Here is a 26,753-nt window from a genome sequence, read left to right as displayed (position 1 = left end):
TAAATGCTGCCCTTGCCAGCGATGCCCTTATCCCATGTACAAATAAAAGCAACAGATCCATTTGGAGAGACTATTGCTTAACCTAGACCATTGGATTTGTTTGACAATCTGTCCAGTCCACAGTGCAGTGTTTATTTCTTCCTCGCAGTTGATCTATACTCTTTCATACTTCTGTAGCCTTCCTACTCTTTTACTGACTGACCTAGGCCTCAGTTGGACTTCCAGGTCTTTGGCCATCAGATTTCCCACCCAGCAGCCAGGCAGGTTGTTAATTTGTCCAGCTACCATGCAGGAAAGGGAGGAACAAAATAAAATTAAATCCTGCAAAAATAAATTTGGCAGGACCTCCACTTCCCCAGCCTTGCTGAGTTCCTCATGAGGTTTCAGTACCTTCCCTGCTGTTGATGGTGGCCCAGTCTACTTGCATTATCTCCTGTCTCATTGTATTGTAGTGTTATTCACTCGTGACATTGTCTTTGTTACCTTTAACGCACTCGTTTAACCAATAATGAACAACATTCTAAAATGATATAACTAATGAAAGAGGCCATCTAGATAAAATAATAAATGATAAATTGAAATTACAGTTCAGATAATCTGATAAAAATCATATTAATAAAGTTTAATGCAGTTATGTGTAGAAATGTGAGATAGTAAAATATTAAATGAGTAATCATAATAGACCCGAAGAAAATGTTAGAGCAATTTATTTTTAAAATGAGTTAAAAATGAGCAGTATTCCGTATACATTGAAATTCAAATTAATATATACAGTTTTTATTTATATTTAAAGCAAATTGAAGCATTGAGAAATGGTTTAAAAATCATTTAAAATCAATTGAAAAGCCATAACAAATTGTATCAATGGGCGTCAGGCCAGTCCAGGAAAGCTGATCATAGCAAAATGATGGTGTGGTTAAAAAAATATTGTCATATATAAAAATGAAGTATGTAATAAATCTTTAAGCCTACTTCCATTATCCAGGCAGGAAGGCTGTAAGATTTGTTGCATTCTGGGTCTGTGAAATCTCTGAACCTGAGTAATTCTGGGTTAGCTTTGGGAAATTCAGTTCCGATGCTCCATCTAATGACAGAAGTGGAGTTACTGGCAGACTTGGGACCATGACAGCTAATAGCAGCTCACTTAAGAATAAGAAATCCCATTGAGGTCTATCTGGAAGCATCACTGGAAATGGTGATGCCCAAAAAGGAAGCATTTACATACCAATTTTATAGCACTCACAAACACGTATTAGTATTCATGCAGCTTCCTTCAGCTGGGCTTCACCTATTAGCTCCATTCCATCATACAGCCTTTTAACTGGATTATTCAGAAGCTAAAAGATCTTCCGTTGTTTCTTTAGGAAAAAGAACATCCACGGAACCTGATTCCAGAGCTCTGCAAGCAGTTCTATCATTTGGGCTGGGTAACCGGGACTGGTGGCGGCATCAGCCTGAAATATGGGTGAGTTTGAAGGAAGAGAGACTGTCCAGGGAAACTGTGGAAGTTTCTGTACAAATCATGCCATTGAGGGACAGTTTATGAAAAGCATTCCTCCTCAGGACAGATTCCATGAGATATAGGAATATAGTTCTTGAGTTTCATTAGCATGGCAGAAAAATGTTAATCTTTCTTCAAACTGTAACATTTCTGTATTATATATTTTCATATCAATTTTAGGCTCGATGCTATGAGTGCAGACTGGGTTTCTGTTAACACCCGTTTGGAAAGATGTATTTTCTTTGTGTGAAAGTGGAAAGTGAGACAAATATACAACTTATAACTTAAAAAATAAAAGGCAAAGTTTTTAATGATCCTAATTTATGCCAGTGCCAACTTGAACAGTCTGGTTTATTGACATGGCATCATTGATGGGGATCATAGACTGCCTTCCAAAGAAGCTATGTGGCTTGTATGCGCCCTGTGCCGCTTATGATTCAAAGACTGACTGAAAGGATTAGTGTATTTGTCGATTTCCCAGGAGTTCCTTATAGCGTGATGTTGTGACAGCCATGACACATAATGGGAGTGATTTGGATCATCACGTTTGGCTGTACTGAAGTTACAGTCTTTGAGCACCATCTAGTGTTTTTGTTGTTTGATACAAGAGATTTAAAAGTGAATCAAGTGTTCGGGGCTTCTAATATATGTTGAACTTTTAGTGAATATATCCTCTCACATCTCAACACATTAGTATATTAACTATCAAAATGTATTTTCAGCAAAAGCTCAGGGATAACAGTAAAAATCAATGCCAAATTTTTATTATATAATATTTTTTAATGTTCATTCATGGGATGTGGACATCAGCATTTATTGCCCATCCTTAGTTGCCCTTGAGAAGAAGGTGGTGAGCTGCCTTCTTGAACCACTGCAGTCCATGTAGTTCAGGTACACCCACAGTACTGTTAGGAAGGAAGTTCCAGGATTTTGACCCAGCCACAGTGAAGGAATGGTGATATAGCTCCAAGTCAGGATGCTGTGTGGCTTGGAGGGAAACTTGCAGGTGATGGTGTTTCCCTGCATCTGCTGCCCTTGTCCTTCTATCCATGCCAGTATGTTACCCTCTACACCATGCGCTTTTGTTTTCCGTAATAACCTTTGATATGGCACCTCATCAAGTGCCTTCTGGAAATCCAAGTACAGTGCGTCTACAGGCCTCCCTTTATCCACAGTGAGTGTTACTCTTTCAAAAAACTCCAATAAATTGGTTAAACATGATTTTCCTTTCATAAAACCATGCTGATTCTTCCCAATTGCCTTGAGCTCTTTTAAATGCCCAGCTATAACCTCCTTAATGATCAATTCTAACAACTTCCCCATGGCAGACGACAAGCTAACTGGCCTATAGTTTCCTGTTTTCTGCCTCCCTCCCTTCTTGAATAGAGGGGTTATATTTGCTACTTTCCAGTCTAATGGATCCTTTTCAGAATCTAGCGAATTTTGGAAAATTAACACCAACATCTCTCTTAAGATCCTAGAATGTAGTCCATCAGGACCCGGAGACTTGCCAGCATGCGGTTCCATCAGTTTGCTCAATTCCATTTCCCTAATGATTTTAATTTCACTAAGTTCCTCTCTCGATTTCACCTCCTGATTTGCATCTATTACTGGAATGTTTTTTGTATCCTCTATAGTGAACACAGAAGCAAAATATTTGTCCATTTCTTCTGCCATTTCCTTATTATCTACTGTTAACCCCCCACTGTCACTCTCTAGAGGATCAACACTCATTTTACTTAATCTTTTCCTTTTTAAATATCTGTAGAAATTCTTGCTATCCGTTTCTCCATTCCTAGCTACCTTCCTCTCATACTCTAATTTCTTTCTCCTGGTAACCTTTTAGTCATACTCTGTCGTTCTTTATATTCTGACCAATCATCTGTCTTGCCACTCATCTTTGCGGAGTTGTATGCTTTTTCCCTAAGTTTGATGTTTTCTTCAACTTCTTTAGTTAACCACGGATAGTGGGTCTTTCTCTTAGAATTTTTCTTTATAATAAGAATGTACTTATCCTGAATGCCCTGAAATATCCCCTTAAATGTCTGCCACTGCTTCTCTATTGATCTATCCTCTAGCCTAGTTTCCCAGTTCGCTTCAGCTAGCTCAGCTTTCATCCCCACATAGTTGCCCTTATTTAAATTTAAGATACTAATCTTAGACCCACTCTTCTCCCTTTCAAGCTGGGTATAAAATTCAATCATGTTGTGGCCGCTGCTACCTAAGGGTGCCTTTACTCTGAGGTCATTAATTAATGCTGTTACATTACACAATACTAAGTTTAATATAACCTGCTCTCTGCTTGGTTCCAGAATGTGCTGCTCTAAGAAACTATCTCAAAAGCATTCTAAGAACTCCTCACCCAGGCTACTACTGCCAATCTGATTTTTCCAATTTATATGTAGATTAAAATCACTCATGATTATTGTCGTCCCTTTATCACAAGCACACAATATTTTCTCTTGAATACTTTGTTCTACACTGTAGCTACTGTTAAGGGGGCCTGTAGACCATTCCCACTAGTGACTTTTTTCCCCTACTATTCCTCATCCCCACCCAAACCTCTTGAACCAAGGTCATCTCTAACTATTGCACCCATGCCCTCTTTGATTAACAATGCTACCCCTCTACCTTTATCAAGCTTCCTGTTCTTCTTGAATGTCATATATCCCTCAGGACCCAATCTTTGTCATCCTGCAGCCACATCTCTGTAATTGCTATCAGATCATATTTATTTACTTCAATGTTATGTGCATTCAGATACAGAGCCTTCAGTTTTGTCTTGACTATTGATGTATTCTTAGGTTTTTTCTCTCTGTCCCTTCCTGTCATTCTCTGCCCCTCATTTCTTATGTTACTATTTTATTCTCCTGTCTTGACTGTACACCTTGAATTGCTACTTCTATCCAAGCTTGATCCCTCACCCCTCTTGTTTAGTTTAAAGCCCTCTCTACTTCCCTAGTTATGCGATTTGCAAGAACATTCGTCCCAACACAGTTCAGGTGTAAACTGTCCCAACGGTACAGGCCCCACTTTCCCCAATACTGATGCCAGTGCCCCACTAACTGGAATACACTTGTCCCATACCAGTCTTTGAACCACACATTCGTCTCTCTAATCTTATTTGCCCTATACCAATTTGCACATGGCTCAGGTAATAATCCAGTTATTATTACCTTTGAGGTTCTGCTTCTTCATTTGGTACCTAGCTCCTCACACTGACTTTGAAGAACCTCTTTCCTAGTTCTACCTACATCATTGGAACCTCCATGGACCACGACAACTGGATCCTCTCTCTCCCACTGCAAGTTCCTCTCCAGCCCTGAGCAGATGTCCCAAACCCTGGCACTGGGCAGGCAACATAGCTGTCTGGGCTCTTGCTCTTCACTGCAGAGAACAGGGTCAATCCCCCTCGTTATACTATCCTCTACTGCCACTACATTCCTTTTTGCTCCCTCCGCTTGAACGGCTTCCTGTACCACAGGCCACGGCCAGTCAGCTCATCCACCTTACAGACCTCACTTTTGTCCGCACAGGTTGTGAGCACCTCAAATCTGTTTCACAACTACAAAGTCTGAAGCTCCTCCACTACTGTCTTCTTTGTCCCACTACCTGTCTCACTGACAGTCATATCCTCCTGTCCCTCACTGCTGACCAAAACAAATGACCCTATTATGTCTTCTGGAACAACTTGCCCAGGTATTTCTCCCCCTCCCTTATGTTGCACAGTGTCTGCAGTTCGGCTTCCAGATCAATAACCCTGAACCAGAATTCCTCAAGTTGCTTACGCCTCCTGCAGTCGTATTTGTCATGGATCGCCTTGGCGTCCAAAAGCTCTCACATCCCACAGTTGCAACATAACACCTGTCCCGCCATTCTAACTTATGTTATTTAGTTAATTTACTTTAATTACTTTCTTCCTATGTATGCTACAATTTACTGTGCTTGTTGAATGCTAATAACAACTAAAGGTTACATGCTTCTCAACTACACAGGTATGTGTTTTAGATGTTTTAATTATTTTATCTTTATTGCTTTTTTTATCTTTATTGTTTTAATTTTAAAGTTTTCAAATTTTGCTTTATTATTTTTAAGTTTTTGATTTATAGATCTACCTGAACTCGCCTGCAGTAAACTGGTTTCTCACACCCTGTTCCTTAGACTGACCACTTACCGGCCAATCAACTTACAAGCTTCCTATGATGTTATAGTTGATTTTTTTCTTTGCCCTTCCCCCCACTGCTGCTTCACAGCAGCTGAAAGTGTGAAACAGTGCGCTGCTCAGCTCCGCTCCGACTGCCAGCAAGGTAGGCCTTACTCAAATCCCAAGTCTGTATTTATAGGCGCTCCTCAGCTCCCGCCTGTCTACCACAGGTCCACTCCACTCCGACTCCCAGCAAGATAGCTGTGCAAAATATCACACTGGTCCTGCACGCACTCCAGGTATTGCCACGTGTGGCTCTCCATGAGATTGGCCACTGTCTCATGGGAGGAGCTCATGTGCTGGAATCCCCAAGACATGGTCGATCTCATCTGCATCTTGGACTCCTCCACTCACATCTCTCAATGCCTCAGGGAACTCAGATGGCCACACATCTGCTGCTGCTGCTGCACCAGGTACTGAGCCTTAAACTGTGACTCCTGAGACCCTTCTTCACTGTCCTATGGAGCATCACTGTGACTGTCTTCTCCCCTCCAGGGGGACAAATGATTCTGCCTCAGACACCTCCTCCTGCACACTAGTGCTGTGCTTTACACCCAGTGCCCTGATTCTAATACCAAACATGGACCCACTGAGACGCACGTAACTGCATTGGTGCCTGGTGTGATGCTGCTTTCTCAGACATCTTTCCCACCTCCTGATTTCCAAGGCTCCTGGGTCGTGGGCGTATACCACTGAGACCTGTTTGAAACTCAAGAGAAGGTCATGAGAGGTAGGCATGGAAACCCTCAAAGTTCATCAGTAACATTCCATGATGCGAATGCAAGTGTGGCATGCATTGATACTGTACAGCAAGGTTCTAGGATGTCAGAGCTCCTTGAGGAGTACACATGCCTTGGGATGAAGTCAGGCAATGAGTAGCCAGGGGATTACTCAGTGCTTGCCTTCCTCTGTTGAGGCTATAGGGATAGGCATGATGTGAGGGTCAGTAGATTTAAGGGCTGACTGCGGTGAGCAGCCCCTGAGCTGGGCTGCTGTGTATACTAGTAGCGCAGTGCTGGGACCCGCTACATGTTCAAATGAGTGTGTGCAGCTACCTGCAGGAGAGTGCGGAGACAGGTTGGGCGAGCAGCCCCTCAGAGCTGGGTTTCTCAGGCAGCAGGGCAACAAGTTAAAGGAACATGCAATGGGTTGTGACATTACTAAGGATCCCTTAATGCTGGGCCGACTTTCACAGGGACATCAAGCTATTAGCCAGCAATGACAATAACTACTCACAGTTCAACATTTTTCAGCACTTCCAGCGCTAATGCTTCTTTCAATGGAGACCTTAGATTTCTTGCAGCACAAAGATGGATGGCAGAGGCGGACATTTTATCGGCGCTGAAATGGGTTTGACCCATCTCCACTTGCACCTCCATTTGCACCTCTCGTGCTGGCATGTGATGTGGCAGGCCTGGCACCAGTCCATCCTTGCCTCCCACCCCCACGCCCAATGAAAATCACACCAGCCAGCACTGTTGGGGTGGAGATGGGATTGCAATGTCAGGAAATTTTTCGACTCGCAATTCCTGCCTCCAAAATGAAAATCCAGCCCTGTGTGTTCAGTCAGGATTCTTTAATCTGATTGGTTAAGGAACGCACCTTTCCTTGCCCTATTCATATGGGTTCCAGATCCCCTGTAGAGGGCACTGCTATGATTTGACTCTCTAATAACGGTAACTTGCAGTACAAAAGCCTACAGTAAGCCTATGGGAAAGTGTAGGTGTAATGAATGACTTATTAATATTTGTTTGCCACTTACCGGAGAATCCAGGCCATTATCTATTAGATTTGCTACATGTACACAATCCTCATTTTGAATCTTGTGACACAAAATTGTTTCTGTAGCTGCACATGTTTACCACTAGATAGAGCTTCTTTAATGCCAAAAGCTGCAGCTATTCGTATCTATACCAACTGGTTCATTTATACACTAAGGGAAAACAACTTTATCCTGAATTTCTGTGGACAACACCACAGGTAATCCAGTAGTTCTGTATGTAAACCAACTGAACCCATCTATTGGATTTCAGCCTGGAATTCACTCCTGGGAACCTTATAATGAAGGGTTATTATCAAGCATCACATCAGATTTAGTAAGAGTGATTATTTATACACATCCACAGTAACCTGAAGCTCTCAGTAAGAATCAAACCGATAACTCACTCCCAAATATCTATCTCTAAACCATTTGAACCCCTCAAATTGATTTCAGCCCTACTGCAAAGATTTAAGCACATAATCCAGTCTGACACTCCAGTACATTACTGAGGGAGTGCTGCACTACAAGAACTGTTATCTTTTAGATGAGATGTTAAACTGAGGCTCCATTTCTCCTCTCAGCTAATTGTAAAGGATTCCATGCCACAACTTCAATGAAGAGCAGGGTGTTCCCTGGCCAATATTTATTCCTTAACTAGCATCGTGAAAACATATTAGCTGGTCATTGTCACATCGCTGTGATCAAATTGGTTGCTGTGTTTCCTGCATTACAGCCATGATTTCACTTTAAAAATATTTAATTTACTGTAAAGTTCTTTGGGATGTCCTAGATCATAAAGAATGCTATATCAGTGCAGTCCTTTCCTTGTCTATTCTATTTAAGGAGAGCTGACAATGAGTTGATAAACCGTAATTTGTGGAAAACCTTTGCAGATCTTGAATATCAGCAGAATATAAAATTGAATTATTAATCTTTCTTATTGCTGGCTATTTATTAATATACACAATTAGAATAGTTTTAAGGGTTACGTTTAGGCAGAATCCCAAGAGTAGAGTTAAGGAATAGAAAAGGAAGTTGTACAATTTTCACTGTGCACAGCATGTCTACAAACAGTGGAAATGAGATAGAGGGACAGAGCAGTAGACAGTTTAGAAAGGCATGCAAGAACAAAGATGCAATAACACTAGGTGATTTTTAACTATCTCAAATTTGCCTGTGAACTGGCTAATACATTGTCCAAGACGAAGCAGCACCGACCTTAAACATTCAATTCTCCACCACTGATGTGCAGTGGCAGCGGTGTGTGTGTTCTATAAGATGCACTGCAGCAACTTGCCAAGGCTCCTTTAACAGTACCTTCCAAACCCTTGACCTCTACCATCTAGAAGGACCTGGGATGCATGGGAACACCAGCAAGTTCACCTCCAAGCCACATACCATCCTGACTTGGAACTATGTCGGTGTTCCTTCATTGTCACTGGGTCCAAATCCTGGAACTCCCTTCCTAACAGCATCGTGGGTGTTCCTACACCATATAGACTGCAGCAGTTTAAGAAAGTGGCTCACCACCACCTTCTCAAGGAGAATTAGGGATGGGCAATAACCGATGCCCTTGTCAGCAACGCTCAATCCCAAGAACAAATTAAGGAAGTGGTCAAATTGATCAACACTGCATCCACTGATTAACCATGACTAAAAATTCTTCTTGGTCCAACATATTTCCAGTACAACCAAAAGAAGGAGCATTGTTTAGATTTAGTTCTCAGAAATTAAGTGGAGTAAATAACTGATGTGAGAGTAGGAGAGCCACAACATAATTAAGTTGAATGTAAGATTGGAACGAAATTTAAAAAAAGTCAAAGATAATCGTGTTGGACTGGAAAAGGGTAAAATTCAGTGAGATAAAGAGGGTTCTGTCCCAAATCACCTGGGCAGAAAAGCTAGTGAAAAGGGCAATGCTTCTGTGGTTGAAATCTTCAAATATGAGGTGAATGTGTTTCTATAAGGCAAAAAGAGGGGTGCATCAGAGAATAGATTTTCTTGGATAACTGGAGAGATTACAACTAAACTGAACCTAAAAGAAGATAAATGCAAAAGAATACAAATAACATATTGAATGGATGCCTTAAAAGCCATATGATTCAGCTGAGACTAACAATCTACATATTAAAAAAAACACTGCAAGGTCAAAATATTCTAAAAGCACTGCTATAAATGTAAAGGCCTAGACTTTGCAGGCAGTGCCATAGGAACAGCATTCACTGTTTACTACACTGACAGCCAACCACAAAATCTTCCGGGGCTTTTGAGCATAGATTTGCTATCAGTTGTCATGGGTATCTTATCCAGTATGACACCCTTTACAAGGGAACTGTGGTGCCTGAGCAGGGCAAGCAACAGTGAGACTCTTCAACCAGTGAGATTGAAGAATCTTCTCTGAGGCACACAGAGTCTAAATCAGAAAATATAAACTAGAAAGTATACAGTGGATTTAAATCATGTATAGGAAGCAAAATAAAGAAAACAAAAGATAGGATTAAGAGAAAGAGATAAAAGAGACAGAAAGAAAAAGTAAACAAATGTTTATTTTGCATCTCCAACGCCAATTAAATTCTGAAGGAATGGGGTTCCACGCTTGTAGAAGTAAATGTTGAGTGCCAGAGAGGTTGTTTGTGAGTAATTCTGAATTATTACACCATTAAAACTGTGCATACACCTGAATGCACCAGCCCTAATTTTTTCTGCCATGTTTAACATATGACTAGTGGGTAAGTACCACAACTTCACACCCTTTTCAATGACTTCAATGTTGAGTCTATCAGTGAGGTTCGATATAACATAATGAATACCTAATAAATATAAATAATATAATGAATGGAGATCTCAAAGGCACCTGTGTAGATACATAAAAAGTAAGATAAGGTTAACTTCTGTTATCTTAACAAAGATTTCATGAATATCAGCAAAATATGTATAAATGGCCAAACCTAAGCTGTTAAAGCCAGCCATGAAAATTCATGCAGACTTACACAATTATGGAAGATAATAGCACTTTGGAAAAAGCTACCCAATTCATCCCACTCCCTTGTTCTTTGCCCATAGACCTGCATTTTTTCTCTCTCACACCAATCAATTATCCAGTTCCCTTTTGTAAGTTTATATTGAATCTGCTTCCACTGCCCCTTTAGTCCAGATCATAGTAACTCACTATATATTTTTAAAAATCTCCTTATCACCTCTGGTTCTTTTGCCAAGTGTTTCCTCTAGTTATCAGCCTTCCTGCCAGTGGAAACAGTTTCTTCTTCTTTATCCTAACAAAACCCCTAATAATTTTGAACACCGCTGTCAAATCTTCCCTTAGCCTTCTGTACTCTAGGAGAATAACCTCAGCTTTCCTAGTTTCTCCACATAACTGAAGTCCTTCATCTCTGATATTTAGTACATCTCCTCTGCACCCTCCGAGGCTTTAACATCTTTCCTAAAGTGTGGTGCTCAAAATTGGACTCAATACTTTAGCTAAGGCTTAAAAGGTGATTCGTAAAGGTTTACCATACTTCTTTGTTTTTGTATCCTAGGGCTGAGAAATTCAGGTTTGCCCATTCTCACTGTGCTATTCCAAATGGATCCTTTCGAGGACTAACAATACAGCCATGTTTCTGAAATGTTGTAGTGAATGGGCTATTGCATGGAGGTGCTACTTGTCAGACTGCTGGTCTCTATGCTTTAAATTATACTGGGTATTGAACCAGATATGAGCTTTCTATGCAGTCTGTCTAACAATATTACAGCCTGACTTAGAACCTTGCATTAATAATTCAGATTGGCAGCTTAGAATTTTCAGTCTCACAGAGTTTCATGTTCTGTGGTGCTAAACAGAAGCATAGAGCTTCAATTAAAGAGTTTAGGAATATCTGACAGTTTTTCTAATAAAATAAAATTGCACTGTGTGGACCATAGATTGAAAGGAGAAATGGTAATCAACCTGTTTCTCCCAACAGATACCAACCAGTTTGATGATGTATTCATCACAGTGCACTGTCAGAATTCAACAGCTGTTCTGACAGATTTCAGCCTGATTTAGATACTGAACTAGCCTGACTGAGATCTGCTGTTCCTCAGTAGTCTTTAGCCATAGCCTAAGGACTATTAAACTTTAGTGACAATTATCCCATGAAATAAGTAAGTACCCTGTAAAACCAGATAAAATTATAAATTGATTTCTTGGGACTAAGATGGTAAGAATCATTTATTCTTTCTCTTTCCCTGTTAAACACTGTTGCTGACACTTGTTTTTACCAGTTCTGTCTCTGTATTAAATACTTGCTTCATTGAAGTCTAAAACCAATTTAATGTTTCTCTTTTCAGTGATGAAATCTACATTGCTCCATCAGGTGTTCAGAAGGAAAGGATCCAGGTGTGTGGTGAATTTATTGTGGTAAAGAAAAAGAAAGATTTGTTTTTATGATTTCATGATTCCAGGATGTCCAAGCCTGCTTCACAGCTAATAAAGTACTTTTGAAGTGTTGTCACGGTTGTAATGTAGGAAACCCAGCAACTAATTTTCACAATGTAAGGGTCTCATAAACAGTAAGGTGATAATGCCCACATCGTGTTTTAGTAAAAGGAGTTCTAATGAAAGGTCACTGGCCTGAAACATTAGCTCTGTTTCTCGCTCCACGGCTACTGACAGACCTACTCAGTACTTCCAGCATTTTACATTTTTATTTGATGGTTTAGTGATATTGATTGAGGGATAAATATTGACCAGAACACCAGAGAGAACACTCCTGCCCTTCTTTGACTAGTGCTGTGGGATCTTTTACATCCATCCAACATTTCATCTGAAAGACAGCAAAGGAGCCAGAAGTTGTTCAACATCCTCAATCATGTTCTTTCGGACAACAACGTCCAAGGCCAGAGTGCAGTGTAAAGTGGGTTCACCTGTACGACACCATCTGCACTCACTGCATATGGGAAAAGAGAGCAGAGGAATGCTGACTGGTTTGAGGCTTATTAGACTGAAATGGAGTCAGTTACTGCAACCAAGACAAGAGCCCTCATGCAAGTCCCCAGCAAACAAAATCTAGATGTTCTCAGAGCTGCCAGAATCAAGTCTCAGCAGACTGCTCGGCACTGCATCAATCAATACTAGATGAAACACTGCAACAGCATGCAATCTGCTGAATACAGGGATGCTAGATGGATGTATGAAGGAATCAAGAAAGTAACAGGCCCAGCAATGGCCATATCAGCCCTCTTGAAGACAAAGACTGGGATGATCATCAGTGAACCTAGCAAGCAGATGGAAAGGCGGGTGGAGCACCATCTTGAACTCTACACAATGGAGAACATTGTCATTGAAGTAGCTCTCAGCGCTATTTCAAACTTTCCTGTCGTGGAGCAGCTGGACAGTGCATTCACCGTAGCAGAGCTCAACATGGCCATTAGCCATCTTGCCAGTGGTAAAACCCCAGAAAATGATGACATTCCACCTGAAATCATCAGAAGTGGAAAACCAGCATTGCTGAAGCACCTCCATAAACTTTTGTGTCCTGCTGGAAGGAAAGATTTGTGCCTTAAGACATGTATGATGCAAATGTAGTCACCTAGTATAAAAACAAAGGGGATCACAGTGACTGCTACAATTACCGAGGCATCCCCTTGTTAAATATTGTCAGGAAGGTCTTTGCTCACATTGCTTTGACCAGATTGCAGACCCTGGCATCATGCATCTACCCTGAGTCTCAGTGTGTTTTCAGAGCTGGCAGATCGACAGTTGACATCATTTTCTCACTTCGGAAGTTACAGGGGAAGTGTTGTGATCAGCACAGACCACTTTACATTGCCTTCATGGACCTCACCAAGGCTTTTGATCATGTCAGCAGAGATGGGCTCTCCAAACTGCTGCAGAAAATAGGCTGGACTCCTGGGCATCATTTCTTCTATCCACGAGAACATGCACAGTTCCAACAGTTACAATGCAGCAACATGGGATGCTTTCAAGACCAGCAGCGGCGTAAAGCAGGGCTGCATCCTGGCATCAACGCTTAGACGTATTTTTCTCCATGCTGCTATTGTACACTTTCAGCAACTCAAATAAGGTACCTACCTGCATGCCAGAGCTGATGGCAAGCTGTTCAACTTGGCAAGATTGTGTGTCAAGACCAAAGTGCATAATGGCTTAGCCCATGAATTGCTGTTTGCTGATGATTGCTGGCATCCCATACTGAAGTTCAACAACAGCCTTTAGATCAGTTCTCTCAGGCCTGCAAGGAGTTTGGACTGACAGTCAGCGCTAGGAAGACCAAAGTTATGGGCCACGATGTAGACACTCCACCTTCCATCAACATCAACAACCTCACTCTGGGAGTCGTCGACAGCTTCACATATGTTGGATCAATAATTACCAGTAACCTGTCCATTGATACCGAAATCGGCATCAGGTTTGCCAAGGCCACAACTGTTATGTCGAAGTTGAGTGTGGACCAACAGCAAACTAACCAAAAATACTGTCTTGACGATAGGAATTGTGACTGAGTGAAATCTACCTATAACTTCAGCTAACCAAAAACATATTAAACTGTTTAAAGTGGACCTTTTTTTAAGAAAAAACACAAAAGATCCTGACCAAAGATGGCTACCACCAGTCACCTGATGTCTGGTATTGTAAGTTGACCAGTTTTCTAGAGATTTCCTATATGCATTGCACTGCAGAACCGCCCTGACATGTTGCATAGAATTTCACACCCGGGGGGTGTCAAGACCCACTTCAAAAAGGGGACTTTTGAAAGGAAGGCATTAAAAATGCAAAGTGCTGAATTTTAATCAACAGTAAAGATAATGGGAACTGCTACCCAGCCAGATACACCCAACAGATCCTCAGAACCCCCTGAGGAGGACAAAATAATCTTATCTCCTCTTGGTTGCTACCATCTTGAAATGTGTCAAAAGTTTCTAAGATGAAAGCCCAAAAATGTGATTACTTGTTCTACAACAATGACTGCAAGACATGTTAATCAAATTCCTTTCTTGGAAAATTTCTTTCTCTCTTTCTCTCGCTCTCTCTCTCTCTTGCTCTCTCTCGCTCTCTCTTCCCCCCCCCTCCCCACAAAGAAGCAAAACCCTTTCTCTTAAATGTCTAAACATCATTCACACAGATAGTGACTGTCCATCGGACAGAACTCAGGAGAGATGGATCACCGAATTAAAAGGAAGGAAATTGTCTCCCGCAAAGTGCAGTTACCTGGACTTTAGCTCCAGGATTTTAAAGGGACCTGGCTATCTTCAAACAGTTGCAAAGGACTTAATCATATTATTACTATTCTTACTTGCTCTTTCTTTGACACAAGAAAACCTGGTCTGATTGGCTCCTTATTAAAAAGTATTTACATTTAGATGGAAAAGCCATTCACAGGGAAAAAACATTTTAAAAACCTTTTGTTGCGACCAACCAGGGGGGCTGAATAAAGGAGAGCCAGTTTGTCCCTCCTCACCAAGTCATAACAATACGAAGTTCCACGTGTACCAAACTTGCATTCTCAGCACCCTTCTTTACAATGGTGAAGCATGGACAACTGATGCAAGCTATGAAAATCGGCTTTACAGCTTCCACCTCCTATGCCTCAGATGAATATTGGGCATCTCCTGGCAAGACAGAGTGCTGAACATGGAAGTACACCAGTGTGCAGGGATCCCCAACATGTTTGCTCTCTTGAGTCATCGGTGAGTCTGTTGGCTGGGCCATGTGAAACAAATGGACAATGGCTGCATCCCCAAAGACATGCTGTATGGTGAGCTTGCTATCAGCACAAAACCAACAGGTTTCCCATGTCTGTGATACAAGGACATCTGTAAGCAAGACCTCAGGTTGTGTGGGATCGGAGTCGATGCATGGGATGTCCTTGCTGCTGACTGGAGTGCCTGGAGATAATCAGTCAGGAAGGGCATGGAAAAAGCAGAGGACAAAAAAAAATGACCAAATGGCAGAAAAGAGCCCAGCGGAAGGCAAAAAAAAACCCATTCGACCTTGGGCCAACTCTATTCATCTGTGCCAGCTGTAGAGGGACTGGCACTCACAAATCAACCTCTACAGCCAGAGCAGACGATGGTCAATACTGAAGTGACACATACCCTTGGAGCAGTCCATCATCTTCCGGGATGGGCGGATGCTATTGAAAGACAGCACCTCTGGGAGTGCAGCACTCTCTCAGAACTACAATAAAGTGTCAGCCCAGATTATTTGCTCAAGTCTCTGGGGTGGAACCTAGACCTTCTGAGTCAGAGGCAAGAGTGCAACCACCTGAGCTATGGCTGGTAACACCAACCATTTACATCCTCCTGCAGTATTTCATATTTTCCATTAGGAATTCTCTTAGGTGGGAGTTTGGCAGTGGCTTTTTAAGAAGGGCCTAGTACTGGAGAGAAATCTCATGAGAGATTAAAGAGCCTTCAATTGGCAATATTACTTGGGCTCCTGTTGCTTATAATCCTCACTAATAACCCAGATATCGAAAATTCTGATGACACTAACATAGAAAGATCAGCAGAGTCAGACTTTGCAGTAAAAGGATTTAGATCACCATATAACTATGCAGAGAATATCCAAATTGGATTTAAGTGAAGCTCAGAAAGCATCTTAGGAATAATGTTTTAACCTATCACTTTCAGTGCTGGACAATATTGCACTAAAATTTTTGCAAACCGTTAAGGGTTTTGGGATGCAGTGCGAAACAAGAGTACAGACCTATAGACATTGTATCAAGACTTTCCACTAGGATTACTGTGTTCAGTTCTGGTTTCTACTGTATAACCAGTTGTGTTGATGTGAGACATGATCAGGAAAGTCTTTAATTAGGGAGGAATTTGATGATGAAAGAGAAGCAGGTGAATGCGAAAGGAGTAACAGCCAACAGCCAAGGAGGCACATCAGGTGGAGGAGACAGTGAGTAGGGGTCAGAGGCAATCTATTAAACTGGCAGAAGATAACAGTATGGTGGGTAGGAAAACTGATATACTCTAATCATCTTGGTTGGGGGAGGGGGTTGCTGGTTGGAATGTGTCATCAAATAAACTCTGTAGGATGAGGAAAAGCAACATTGTAAATTAGTAAAATATCCCTCTTACTCAATAAACTTTTACGTCAGAGGGGAGGCAGGGAACAGTGAGCCACAAAAATATTTCAGCTCAAGAGCAGCAGTAGATTTACAACAACATCCCTTGACTCAGTGGTAGCACGCTTGCTTCTGCAGGAAAGATATAACTTTGGCCTGGACATTGCAGTCAATGGCAAACGAAAAACGCCAACCATTCCTTTCTCTTAGACTTGCCCACAGACTTTCTGTAGGATTTTACATTGGAACTTCAATAACTAGAGAGCTATTTCAACACAGCACCATCTGCAGGGGATTTTGCACCTATGTGAACAAGCCAAGCAACTGTGTATCTCCTTAACCAATCGGATTGAAGAATCCTTCCTAAGTAGCAACAAACCTGAACCAAGAGGTGTCAGAATAGTGAATTCAAGTCCAATCAGATACGGAAAGTGAAATATAGAGAGAAAGAAAGATTGAATGAAGAGAGATAAAAGAGAGAGAAAGATTTTTTTTAAATGCACTTAAATATTTTTATCTTTTTAAGCCTCCAACAATAATTAAAATCTAAAGAAATGAGACTCTGCGCTAAAAGTTAATTTTCACTGCCAGAGAAGTTTTTTGGCAGTAATTAAGATTTATCATCTCATTAAAATTTGACCTTTGCTAGAATGGACAAGCCCTGACTTTTCATAGCCAGCATAGTGTGTATTTTACCATGTAAGTACTGCATCACAACTTCACACCATTCCATATATTTCAGTGTCAGATCTCTTGGCAAGATACTGTTACAGCAAAGCTTCTGGAGAAGCAGGGTAGCTCATCCAGCATCGTCCTGATTTTCACATTTAACTGCATTTGTGCGGTTGGCAGAAGTTACCATCCAATTTATACTTTAATGAATGGGGTTAGCCTCACTGTTATTTCTACTGCAAAATCCGAGCCAATGTATATCTAACCAGTGTTGTTAACAAGGTCCTTTTCTACATGAGTGTTGACATCTACAATAATCAAATGTTGAAATGTGTTTTAAAATCATTTTCTTTTTCCACTTGACATAACAGCATCTGTTAATAGCGGAATGAAAAGCTGATACTTTGAGACTGCCTGGTTAATTACATTATACTCTCATGCTGTTGACATTGTGTGGAATAAACGAGCCCCAGCTTCAAGAGCGGGTACACTTAGTCCAATCTGCCGCTGCTACAATGATTAGCCTGGATCAGCTTCGATAACTTGAAAGGCTGTCAGTTCATATCAAAATGGTATACAAAACCAGAAAATGCTGGAAATACTCAGAAGGTCTGTTGGAGAAAAAAAGCAGAGTTAACATTTCAGGCCTATGACCTTTCATCAGACTGAGAAAAGTTAGAAACCTAATAGGTTTTGAGCAATTGAAGGGGAAGCGAGGTGGTGGAAGAAGAACAAAAGAAAAGATCGGTGATTGGGTGGAAGGGAAAATGCATTTGGTGGTGCTTCCTCCGCAGAACCATAATAGGCTTCCCCTTGTTGTAACTTTCTATCCCACCAGCCTCAGCATTCACCCTCCATTTCTGCCACCTCCAACGTGATGCCATCACCAAATGTTTCTTACACTCCCCCTTCACTTCATCATTCTAAAGGGACCATTCCTTCTGCAACACCCTGGACCACTCCTCAGTCACCGCAACACCTGCTCCCTTTCCTATGGCAGTTTTCCATGCTAGCGCAGGAGAGACAGCACCTGTCCTTCTACTGCCTCCCTACTCACCATTGTAGGCCCCAAGCATTCCTTCCAAGTGAAAGCGTGACTTGCTTGCACTTCTTTCAATTTAGTATACTGTATTCGCTGCTCACGATGTGCCCTCCTCTACATTGTGGAGACCAAATGCAAACTGGGTGACCAATTTGCAGAACACCTCCGTTCAGTCACAAGCATCACCCTGATCTTTCTATCCCTTGCCATTTCAGTTCTCCCTTTCTGTCCTTGGCCTGCTACAGTGTTCCAGTGAAGCTCACACAAGCTCAAGGAACAATGCCTTATCTTTCGACAGGGGCTTACAGCTTTCTGGACTCAACATTGAGTTTAACAAAACAAAAACAGAATTACCTGGAAAAACTCAGCAGGTCTGGCAGCATCGGCGGAGAAGAAAAGAGTTGACGTTTCGAGTCCTCATGACCCTTCAGCAGAACTGAGTATAGTTAGGAGAGGGATGAAATATAAGCTGATTTAAGGTGGTTGGGGGGGGGGAGGTGGTGGAGAAGTTGAGGGGGGTGGTGGTTGTAGGGACAAGCAAGCAGTGATAGGAGCAGATAGGACCCCTCTCCTAATTATATTCAGTTCTGCTGAAGGGTCATGAGGACTCGAAACGTCAACTCTTTTCTTCTCCGCCGATGCTGCCAGACCTGCTGAGTCTTTCCAGGTAATTCTGTTTTTGTTTTGGATTTCCAGCATCCGCAGTAGTTTTTTGTTTTTATCATTGAGTTTAACAATTTGAGGCCATGATCTCAAGCTGCCCTCGTTTTGTGTTTTTTCTCTGCTGATTTGGTTTTTCGCTTGTTACTTTCTTAATCCCATTACTTTGCATTCTGGTGGTTGCTATCCTGCCATTCACACTTCATCTGGACACATCTTTTGTTTCTTTACTAAACCCATTACCGCTCTCTTTGTCTTTTGTACCATGAAACCATTTCTCATTTAATCTCTTCCGCCCTCCAACCTATCACAGACCTTCCCTTTTGTTGTGCTTTCCCCCACCACCTGCTGCCTTTCACTTGCTCAAAACCTATTAAGTTTTTAACTTTTCTAAGTTCTGATGAAACGTCATAGACCTGAAATGTTAACTTTGTTTTTCTCTCCACAGATGCTGATTATTTTCGAGCATTTTCTGATTTTATTTCAGATTTCCATCGTCTACAGTATTTTGCTTTGGTCTAAATGGTTTATGTTTGATAGCAATTCTGCACTGGGGATTGGAAATCAAAAATCCAAATTAATGGAGATTGAGTTTTTGTCTGTCTGTTATATACCCCTAAGAGTATGTTCCATTTAAAGTTCCTGGGTTCTGTAATTGAATGAACTTATAGCCTCTGACTTGCTGATACCATTTGTTGAAAAATCTAAAACTGTGGCAAGAATCAGTAACCGTAAAACACAGAATATGTATTATTGACAAGAGTTCAGCTTCTACCACGCTGATACACCAACACAGCAGGCAAGCTAGCAGTTAACACTAGATCAGAAATAATTTTCACTGTCCATCCTAAGTGATGGTGCTTTACAGTCTCTGTCCAATTCAGTGTTCCTAAATTCTGCTGACTGTCTTGCAGCCGGATGATTTATTTGTCTGTGACATAAAAGGATGTGACATCTCTGGTCCTCCATTCTCGAAGAAGCTAAAGAAAAGTCAATGCACACCTCTCTTTATGAATGCTTACACCATGCGAGGTAAGGAGTCCATGCACAGCATCTTTTAGAATACTTGCACTGTTTCTAATAGGAATGTAAGCACTACACTCTCAGTGAGAGGACATACTTTCTTTCATTTGTTACGCATGTGCCATGAGAAAGTACACGCTTGCTCTGAATTGGAGCGTACACGCTCTGAAGTGGAGTGCGCGCACTCTGAATTGGAGACCGTACACTGAATTGGAGCATACGCTCTCCGAATTTGAGTGTGCCCGCTCTGAATTGGAGCGTACATGCTCTGAATTGGAGCACGCACGCTCTGAATTGGAGCGCACACACTCTGAATTGGAGAGCACACGCTCTGAATTGGAGTGTACACCCTCTGAATTGGAGTGTACACCCTCTGAATTGGAGTGTACACCCTCTGAATTGGAGTGTACACCCTCTGAATTGGAGTGTACACCCTCTGAATTGGAGTGTACACCCTCTGAATTGGAGTGTACACCCTCTGAATTGGAGTGTACACCCTCTGAATTGGAGTGTACACCCTCTGAATTGGAGTGTACACCCTCTGAATTGGAGTGTACACCCTCTGAATTGGAGTGTACACCCTCTGAATTGGAGTGTACACCCTCTGAATTGGAGTGTACACCCTCTGAATTGGCGTGTACACCCTCTGAATTGGAGTGTACACCCTCTGAATTGGAGTGTACACCCTCTGAATTGGAGTGTACACCCTCTGAATTGGAGTGTACACCCTCTGAATTGGAGTGTACACCCTCTGAATTGGAGTGTACACCCTCTGAATTGGAGTGTACACCCTCTGAATTGGAGTGTACACCCTCTGAATTGGAGTGTACACCCTCTGAATTGGAGTGTACACCCTCTGAATTGGAGTGTACACCCTCTGAATTGGAGTGTACACCCTCTGAATTGGAGTGTACACCCTCTGAATTGGAGTGTACACCCTCTGAATTGGAGTGTACACCCTCTGAATTGGAGTGTACACCCTCTGAATTGGAGTGTACACCCTCTGAATTGGAGTGTACACCCTCTGAATTGGAGTGTACACCCTCTGAATTGGAGTGTACACCCTCTGAATTGGAGTGTACACCCTCTGAATTGGAGTGTACACCCTCTGAATTGGAGTGTACACCCTCTGAATTGGAGTGTACACCCTCTGAATTGGAGTGTACACCCTCTGAATTGGAGTGTACACCCTCTGAATTGGCGTGTACACCCTCTGAATTGGCGTGTACACCCTCTGAATTGGCGTGTACACCCTCTGAATTGGCGTGTACACCCTCTGAATTGGCGTGTACACCCTCTGAATTGGCGTGTACACCCTCTGAATTGGCGTGTACACCCTCTGAATTGGCGTGTACACCCTCTGAATTGGCGTGTACACCCTCTGAATTGGCGTGTACACCCTCTGAATTGGCGTGTACACCCTCTGAATTGGCGTGTACACCCTCTGAATTGGCGTGTACACCCTCTGAATTGGAGTGTACACGCTCTCCAATTCCGGGAGTGTACGTGCTCTGAATTTGAGTGTACACTCTCGGAATTGGAGAGCACATGTTCTGAATTGAAGTGTACACGCTCAGAATTGGAATTTACACGCTCTGAATTGGGGAGCACGCACTCTGAATTGAAGGTTACGCGCTCTGAATTGGAGAGCACATGCTCTGAAGTGGAGTGTATACTGTCTGAATTGGAACATTACCCACTCTGAATTGGACTGTACATTCTATCCTCATGTCCAATCCCATGGAGATGGAATGCCCTGGTGTAATAGCCTAAATAATTCGGTTTCTCCATCTTTTGGTGTAATTCTCCATCTTTTTTCATTCATTCATAGGATGTGGGCATCGTTGCCTAGGCCAGAATCTATTGCCCATCTCTAATTGCCCTTGAGAAGGTGGTGGTGAGCTTCCTTCTTGAGCAGCTGCAGTCCCATTTGGCGTAGGTCCATCCACAATGCCGTTAGGGATAGAGTTCCAGGGTTTTGACCCAGCGACAGTGAAGGAATGGTGATATATTTCTAAGTCAGGATGGTAAGTGGCTTGGAGGGGAACTTCCAGGTGGTGGTGTTCCCATTTGCCTACTGCTCTTGTCCTTCTAGATGGTAGTGGTCGTGGGTTTGGAAGGTGCTTTCTAAGGAACCTTGGAGAATTCCTGCAGTGCATCTTGTAGATGGTACACACTGTGCCACTGTGCATCGCTGGTGGAGGGAGTGAATGTTTGTGGATGGGGTGCCCATCAAGCGTGCTGCTTTATCCTGGATGGTGGCAAGCTCCTTGAGTGTTGTTGGAGCTACACTCATCCAGGCAAGTGGAGAGTATTCCATCACACTCCTGATTTGTGCCTTGTAGATGGTGGACAGCTTTGGGGTGTCAGAAGGTGAGTTACTCATCACAGGATTCCTAGCCTCTGACCTGCTCTTGTAGCCACAGTATTTATATGGCTAGTCCAGTTCAGATTCAAGTCAATGGTAACCCCCAGGATGTTGATAGTGGGGCATTCAGTGATGGTAATGCCATTGAATGTCAAGAGGTGATGGTTAGGTTCTCTCTTGATGGAGATAGTCATTGCCTGACACTTGTGTGGTGCAAATTTTACTTGCCACTTGTCAGCTCAAGCCTGGATATTGTCCAGGTTTGCTGCATTTGGATATGGACTGCACCAGTATCTGAGGAGTTTCAAATGATGCTGAACATTGTGCAATCGTCAGCGAGCATCCCGACTTCTGACCTTATGATGGAAGAAAGGTCATTGATGAAGCAGGTTAGGCTTAGGACACTACCCTGAGGAACTCCTGCGGTGATGTCCTGGACCTGAGATAACTGACCTCCAACAACCACAACCATCTTCCAGGGCAAGTTATGACTTCAACCAGCGGAGAGTTTTCACCCTGATTCCCATTGACTCTAGTTTTGCTAGGGATCCCTGATGCCACATTCGGTCAGATGTGGCTTTGATGTCAAGGGCAGTCACTCTCACCTCACCACAGGAGTTCAGCTCTTTTGTCCATGTTTGAACCAAGGCTGTAATGATGTCAGGAGCTGAGTGGCCCTGATGGAACCCAAACTGCATCAGTGATCAGGTTATTGCTAAGCAAGTGTCACTTGAAAGCACTGTTGATGATCCCTTTTATCACTTTACTGATGATCAAGAGTAGATTGATGGGGCGGTAACTGGCCAGATTTGATTGGTCCTGCTTTTTGTGTACAAGACATAATTGGGCAATTTTCCACATTGCTGGGTAGATGCCAGTGTTGTAGCTGTACTGGAACAGCTTGGCTAGGGAGACAGCAAGTTCTGGAGCACAAGTCTTCAGTACTATCGCTGGAATATTGTCAGGGCCCATAGCCTTTGCAGGTTCCAGTGCGTTCAGCCATTTCTTGATATCACGTGCAGTGAATCAAATTGGCTGAAGACTGGCATCTGTGATGCTGGGGACCTCCAGAGGAGGCCAAGATGGATCATCCACTTGGCACTTCTGGCTGAAGATTGTTGCAAATGCTTCAGCCTTATCTGTTGCACTGATGTGCTGGGCTCCTCCATTTGTGGAGCCTCCTCCTCCAGTGGGTTGTTTAATTGTCCACCATCATTCACGACTGGATGTGGCAGGACTGCAGAGCTTAAATCTGATCCGCTGGTTGTGGAATCGCTTGGCTCAGTCTATCACTTGCTGCTTATGCTGTTTGGCATGCAAGTAGTCCTGTGTTATAGCTTCATCAGGTTGACACCTCATTTTTATGTATGGCTGGTGCTGCTTCTTCCATGCCCTCCTGCACTCTTCATTGAACCAGGGTTGATCCCCTGGCTTGGTGGTTATGGTAGAGTGAGGGATATGCCAGGCCATATGGTTACAGATTGTGTTCGAGTACAATTCTGCTGCTGCTGATGGCCCACAGTGCCTCATGGTTGCCCAGTCTTGAGTTGCTAGATCTGTTTGAAATCTATTCCACTTAGCACGGTTGTAGTGCCACACAACACGATGGAGGGTATCCTCAATATGAAGACGGGACTTCGTCTCCACAAGGACTGCGTCGTGGTCACTGCTACCGATGTTGTCATAGACAGATGCATCTGCGACAGGCAGGTTGTTGATGATGAGGTCAAGTATATTCTTCCCTCTTTTAGGTTCCTTTGCCACTTGCCGCAGATCCAGTCTAGCAGCTATGTTCTTTAGGACTCAGCCAGCTCCATCTGCATTGGTGCTCCTACTCACTCTTGGTGACGTACATTGAAGTCCCCCACCCAGAGTACACTCTGCATCCTTGCCACCCTCAGTGCTTCCTCCAAATGGTGTTGAATATGGAGGAGCACTGATTCATCAGCTGAGCGGGAGGGTGGTGGTGGGGCAGTATGTGGCCATCAGCAGGATGTTCCCATGCCATGAGACTTCATGGGGTCCGGAGTTGATGTTGAGGACTCCCAGGGCAACTCCCATTGTGCCGCCTCCTCTGCTGGGTATGTCCCGTCCCACAGGGTAGGCCAAAGGGATGTCCAAGGTATGGTGATGGTGATGTCTAGGACATTATCTGTAAGGTATGATTACGTCAGGCTGTTGCTTAACTAATCTGTGAGACAGCTCTCCAAATGTTGGCACAAGTCTCCAGATGTTAGTAAGGAGGACTTTACAGGGTCAACAGAGCAGAGTTTGCCGTTGTAATTTCCATGCCTAGGCCAATGCTGGGTGGTCTGCCTGGTTTCATTCCTTTTAGGCTGTTTTTTTTAAGAGTCAACCACATTACTGTGTGTCTGGAGTCACATGTAGGCTAGACCAGGTAAGGATGGCAGATTTCCTTCTCTAAAGAGGCATTAGTGAACCAGATGGGTTTTTACAACAATCGACAATGGTTTCATCGTCATCATTGGACTTTTAATTCCAGATTTTTATTGGATTCAAATTCCACCATCTGCCGTGGCAGGATATGAACCCAGATTCCTAGAGCATTACCCTGGGTCTCTGGATTACTAATCCAGTGACAATAGCACTACGCCACCGCCTCCCCTTGTCTCTGACTATTTGGTGGGGTTGAAGGTAGTTTAACCTGTAATGAATATATTTTGAGTATGGTTATGTTTGATAATATGCAAATCCCAACAGCAGTACTTTTCACACACCATTAAGGTAGCAAATGCAAACTCTCCTTCAAAGTTTAAACAGTTCTGCCACCTGAGATATACAAACCAGACTATACAGTCCAGGCAGCAAATTCAAAATCAGGTTCAGCTTTTGCTGGTGGAAGACTGTGAAAATGAATGTGTCCATAAAACCTATGAAAACCAAGTTCCAATTTCTCTAATCAGCTACCACCCTCTCTTCCATTCCTATCTCTAACAACCCATGGATTTTTGTGGTAAGGAGCTCCACAATTCTTCCTTCCTTTGTATGAAGAAGCGTTTCTTAAATTCTTTTCTGAGTGGCCTGTCTTTCAAATTAAGGTTATGCCCATTTACCCTAGACTCTCCACACTAGGGGAAATGCTTTCACTTTATCTACCTTATCAATTCCTTACAAAATCTTAAAACCCTTAACTTTCTTATTCCAGGGACGTATATTTTATATACTCTCCTCATAATCTGACTGCTGGATCTGTGTGCATGGACCCTAACTCTCTTTGCAGTTCTAAGCTTTTCACCATTTAAATAATAGTCGGGTCAATCCTATTTTGGTCCAAAATGGATGACGACCCATTCCATGCCGGCCCACCCCGCAGCCATAAAGCACTGCGGGACGAGCTAAACAGAGCCAGTATGGGACTTCCGGCCCTCACTGGGGAGGAGGTCCTACTCTTTGGAGCTGCCAACGAATCCGGTTGGCTGACAGCTCCATCAGTCCTGGCAGTGCCAGGAGCGTGTTAGTGGGCGCTGTCGGGACTACAAGAGGAGGAGGAAGCAGGCCCATGGATCCCTGGAAACAAATAAGTCCAGGGTCTTAGGCAGGGAGGGTTTGGGAAGGTCAGGGAGGGGAGCTTGGGGTGGGGTGGGTTTAAGGCTATAGGCTGGTGGGAAGAAACAGGGGGGGCTCCCCATCCCCACCGATCCACAAAGGGTAACCCCAAAAATAGAACCCCCCCCTTCCTTCCCACCCTTTTAAGAAATTATTTTAAAAAACTGGGCCACCCACTCCTGCCCAACTGCCCACTCCAAATATTTTATGGAGGGGTAGCGTATTATTAGGTTCAGTTGGCTTGGTAACAAGCCAAACTGACCCTTGATTACCTATTTAAATATGATGGGTGGACTGCCAATTTCAGCATGCCCACCCCTCCATATTATGGAGGTGAGCTCGGGGGTGGGTGAGAAGGTGATGGGGTAGTCACCCGCCCTATTTTTCGTGCCCCCCCCCCTCCCCCCCCCACTGAAAACACGCCCCACAGGGGCATATGAAATGCCGCCCCCTAGACTGTTGAAATCTATCTGCCACAGTTTTGCCTGTTCACTTAATATATCAGTGTCATTTTTCAAGTTTATGTTTCTCTCTAAAATACTTTGTATTAAGTAAACTTGGATATATGTGGCTTTCTATTGTGTTATCCAAGTCATTAATAAATATAATGAATAGTTGAGGCTCCAGCACAGATTCTTGAGGGACAGCACTAGTCCCTTCCAATTTGAGTACATATCTATTAACCCTATTCTCTGTCATCTACATTATAACCAATCTCCGAACCTGGTCAATATTTTGCTTCAATTCACGAGCTTTGATTTTATCATTAACATTTTAACATTACCCAAGACAACCCCCTTTCTCTTACTTTAGTTACTTGCTATTCACCTCAAATCCACCTCTCCAGTCTAGCTTTCTTAAGCTTTTCGTTCCTGGCTTGATT

At 42.9% G+C, this 26,753-nt stretch overlaps 1 protein-coding gene across 3 annotated transcripts in view; it reads left to right on the top strand.

Annotated features, from left to right (window-relative positions):
- The first annotated feature begins 1,335 nt into the window (after nt 1-1,335).
- Nucleotides 1,336-26,753, top strand: part of apip (APAF1 interacting protein) — a 36,341-nt gene continuing 10,923 nt past the window's right edge. For 2 of the 3 annotated variants that reach the window (XM_078548839.1, XM_078548838.1), the window contains exons 1-2: nt 1,336-1,465; nt 11,794-11,842. In XM_078548839.1, the coding sequence (XP_078404965.1) occupies nt 1,462-1,465; nt 11,794-11,842 (53 nt within the window). In that variant the 5' untranslated portion in view covers nt 1,336-1,461. Of the gene's footprint in view, nt 1,466-11,793; nt 11,843-19,826; nt 19,945-26,753 lie in introns of all 3 variants that reach the window. The other variant, XM_078548837.1, reaches the window with a different exon arrangement.

Source organism: Cetorhinus maximus, chromosome 9 (assembly GCF_964194155.1).
Source record: "Cetorhinus maximus chromosome 9, sCetMax3.hap1.1, whole genome shotgun sequence".
Lineage (NCBI taxonomy): Eukaryota > Metazoa > Chordata > Chondrichthyes > Lamniformes > Cetorhinidae > Cetorhinus > Cetorhinus maximus.
The sequence above is the reverse complement of the archived record's forward strand: the minus strand, read 5'-3'. Positions and strand labels throughout refer to the sequence as shown.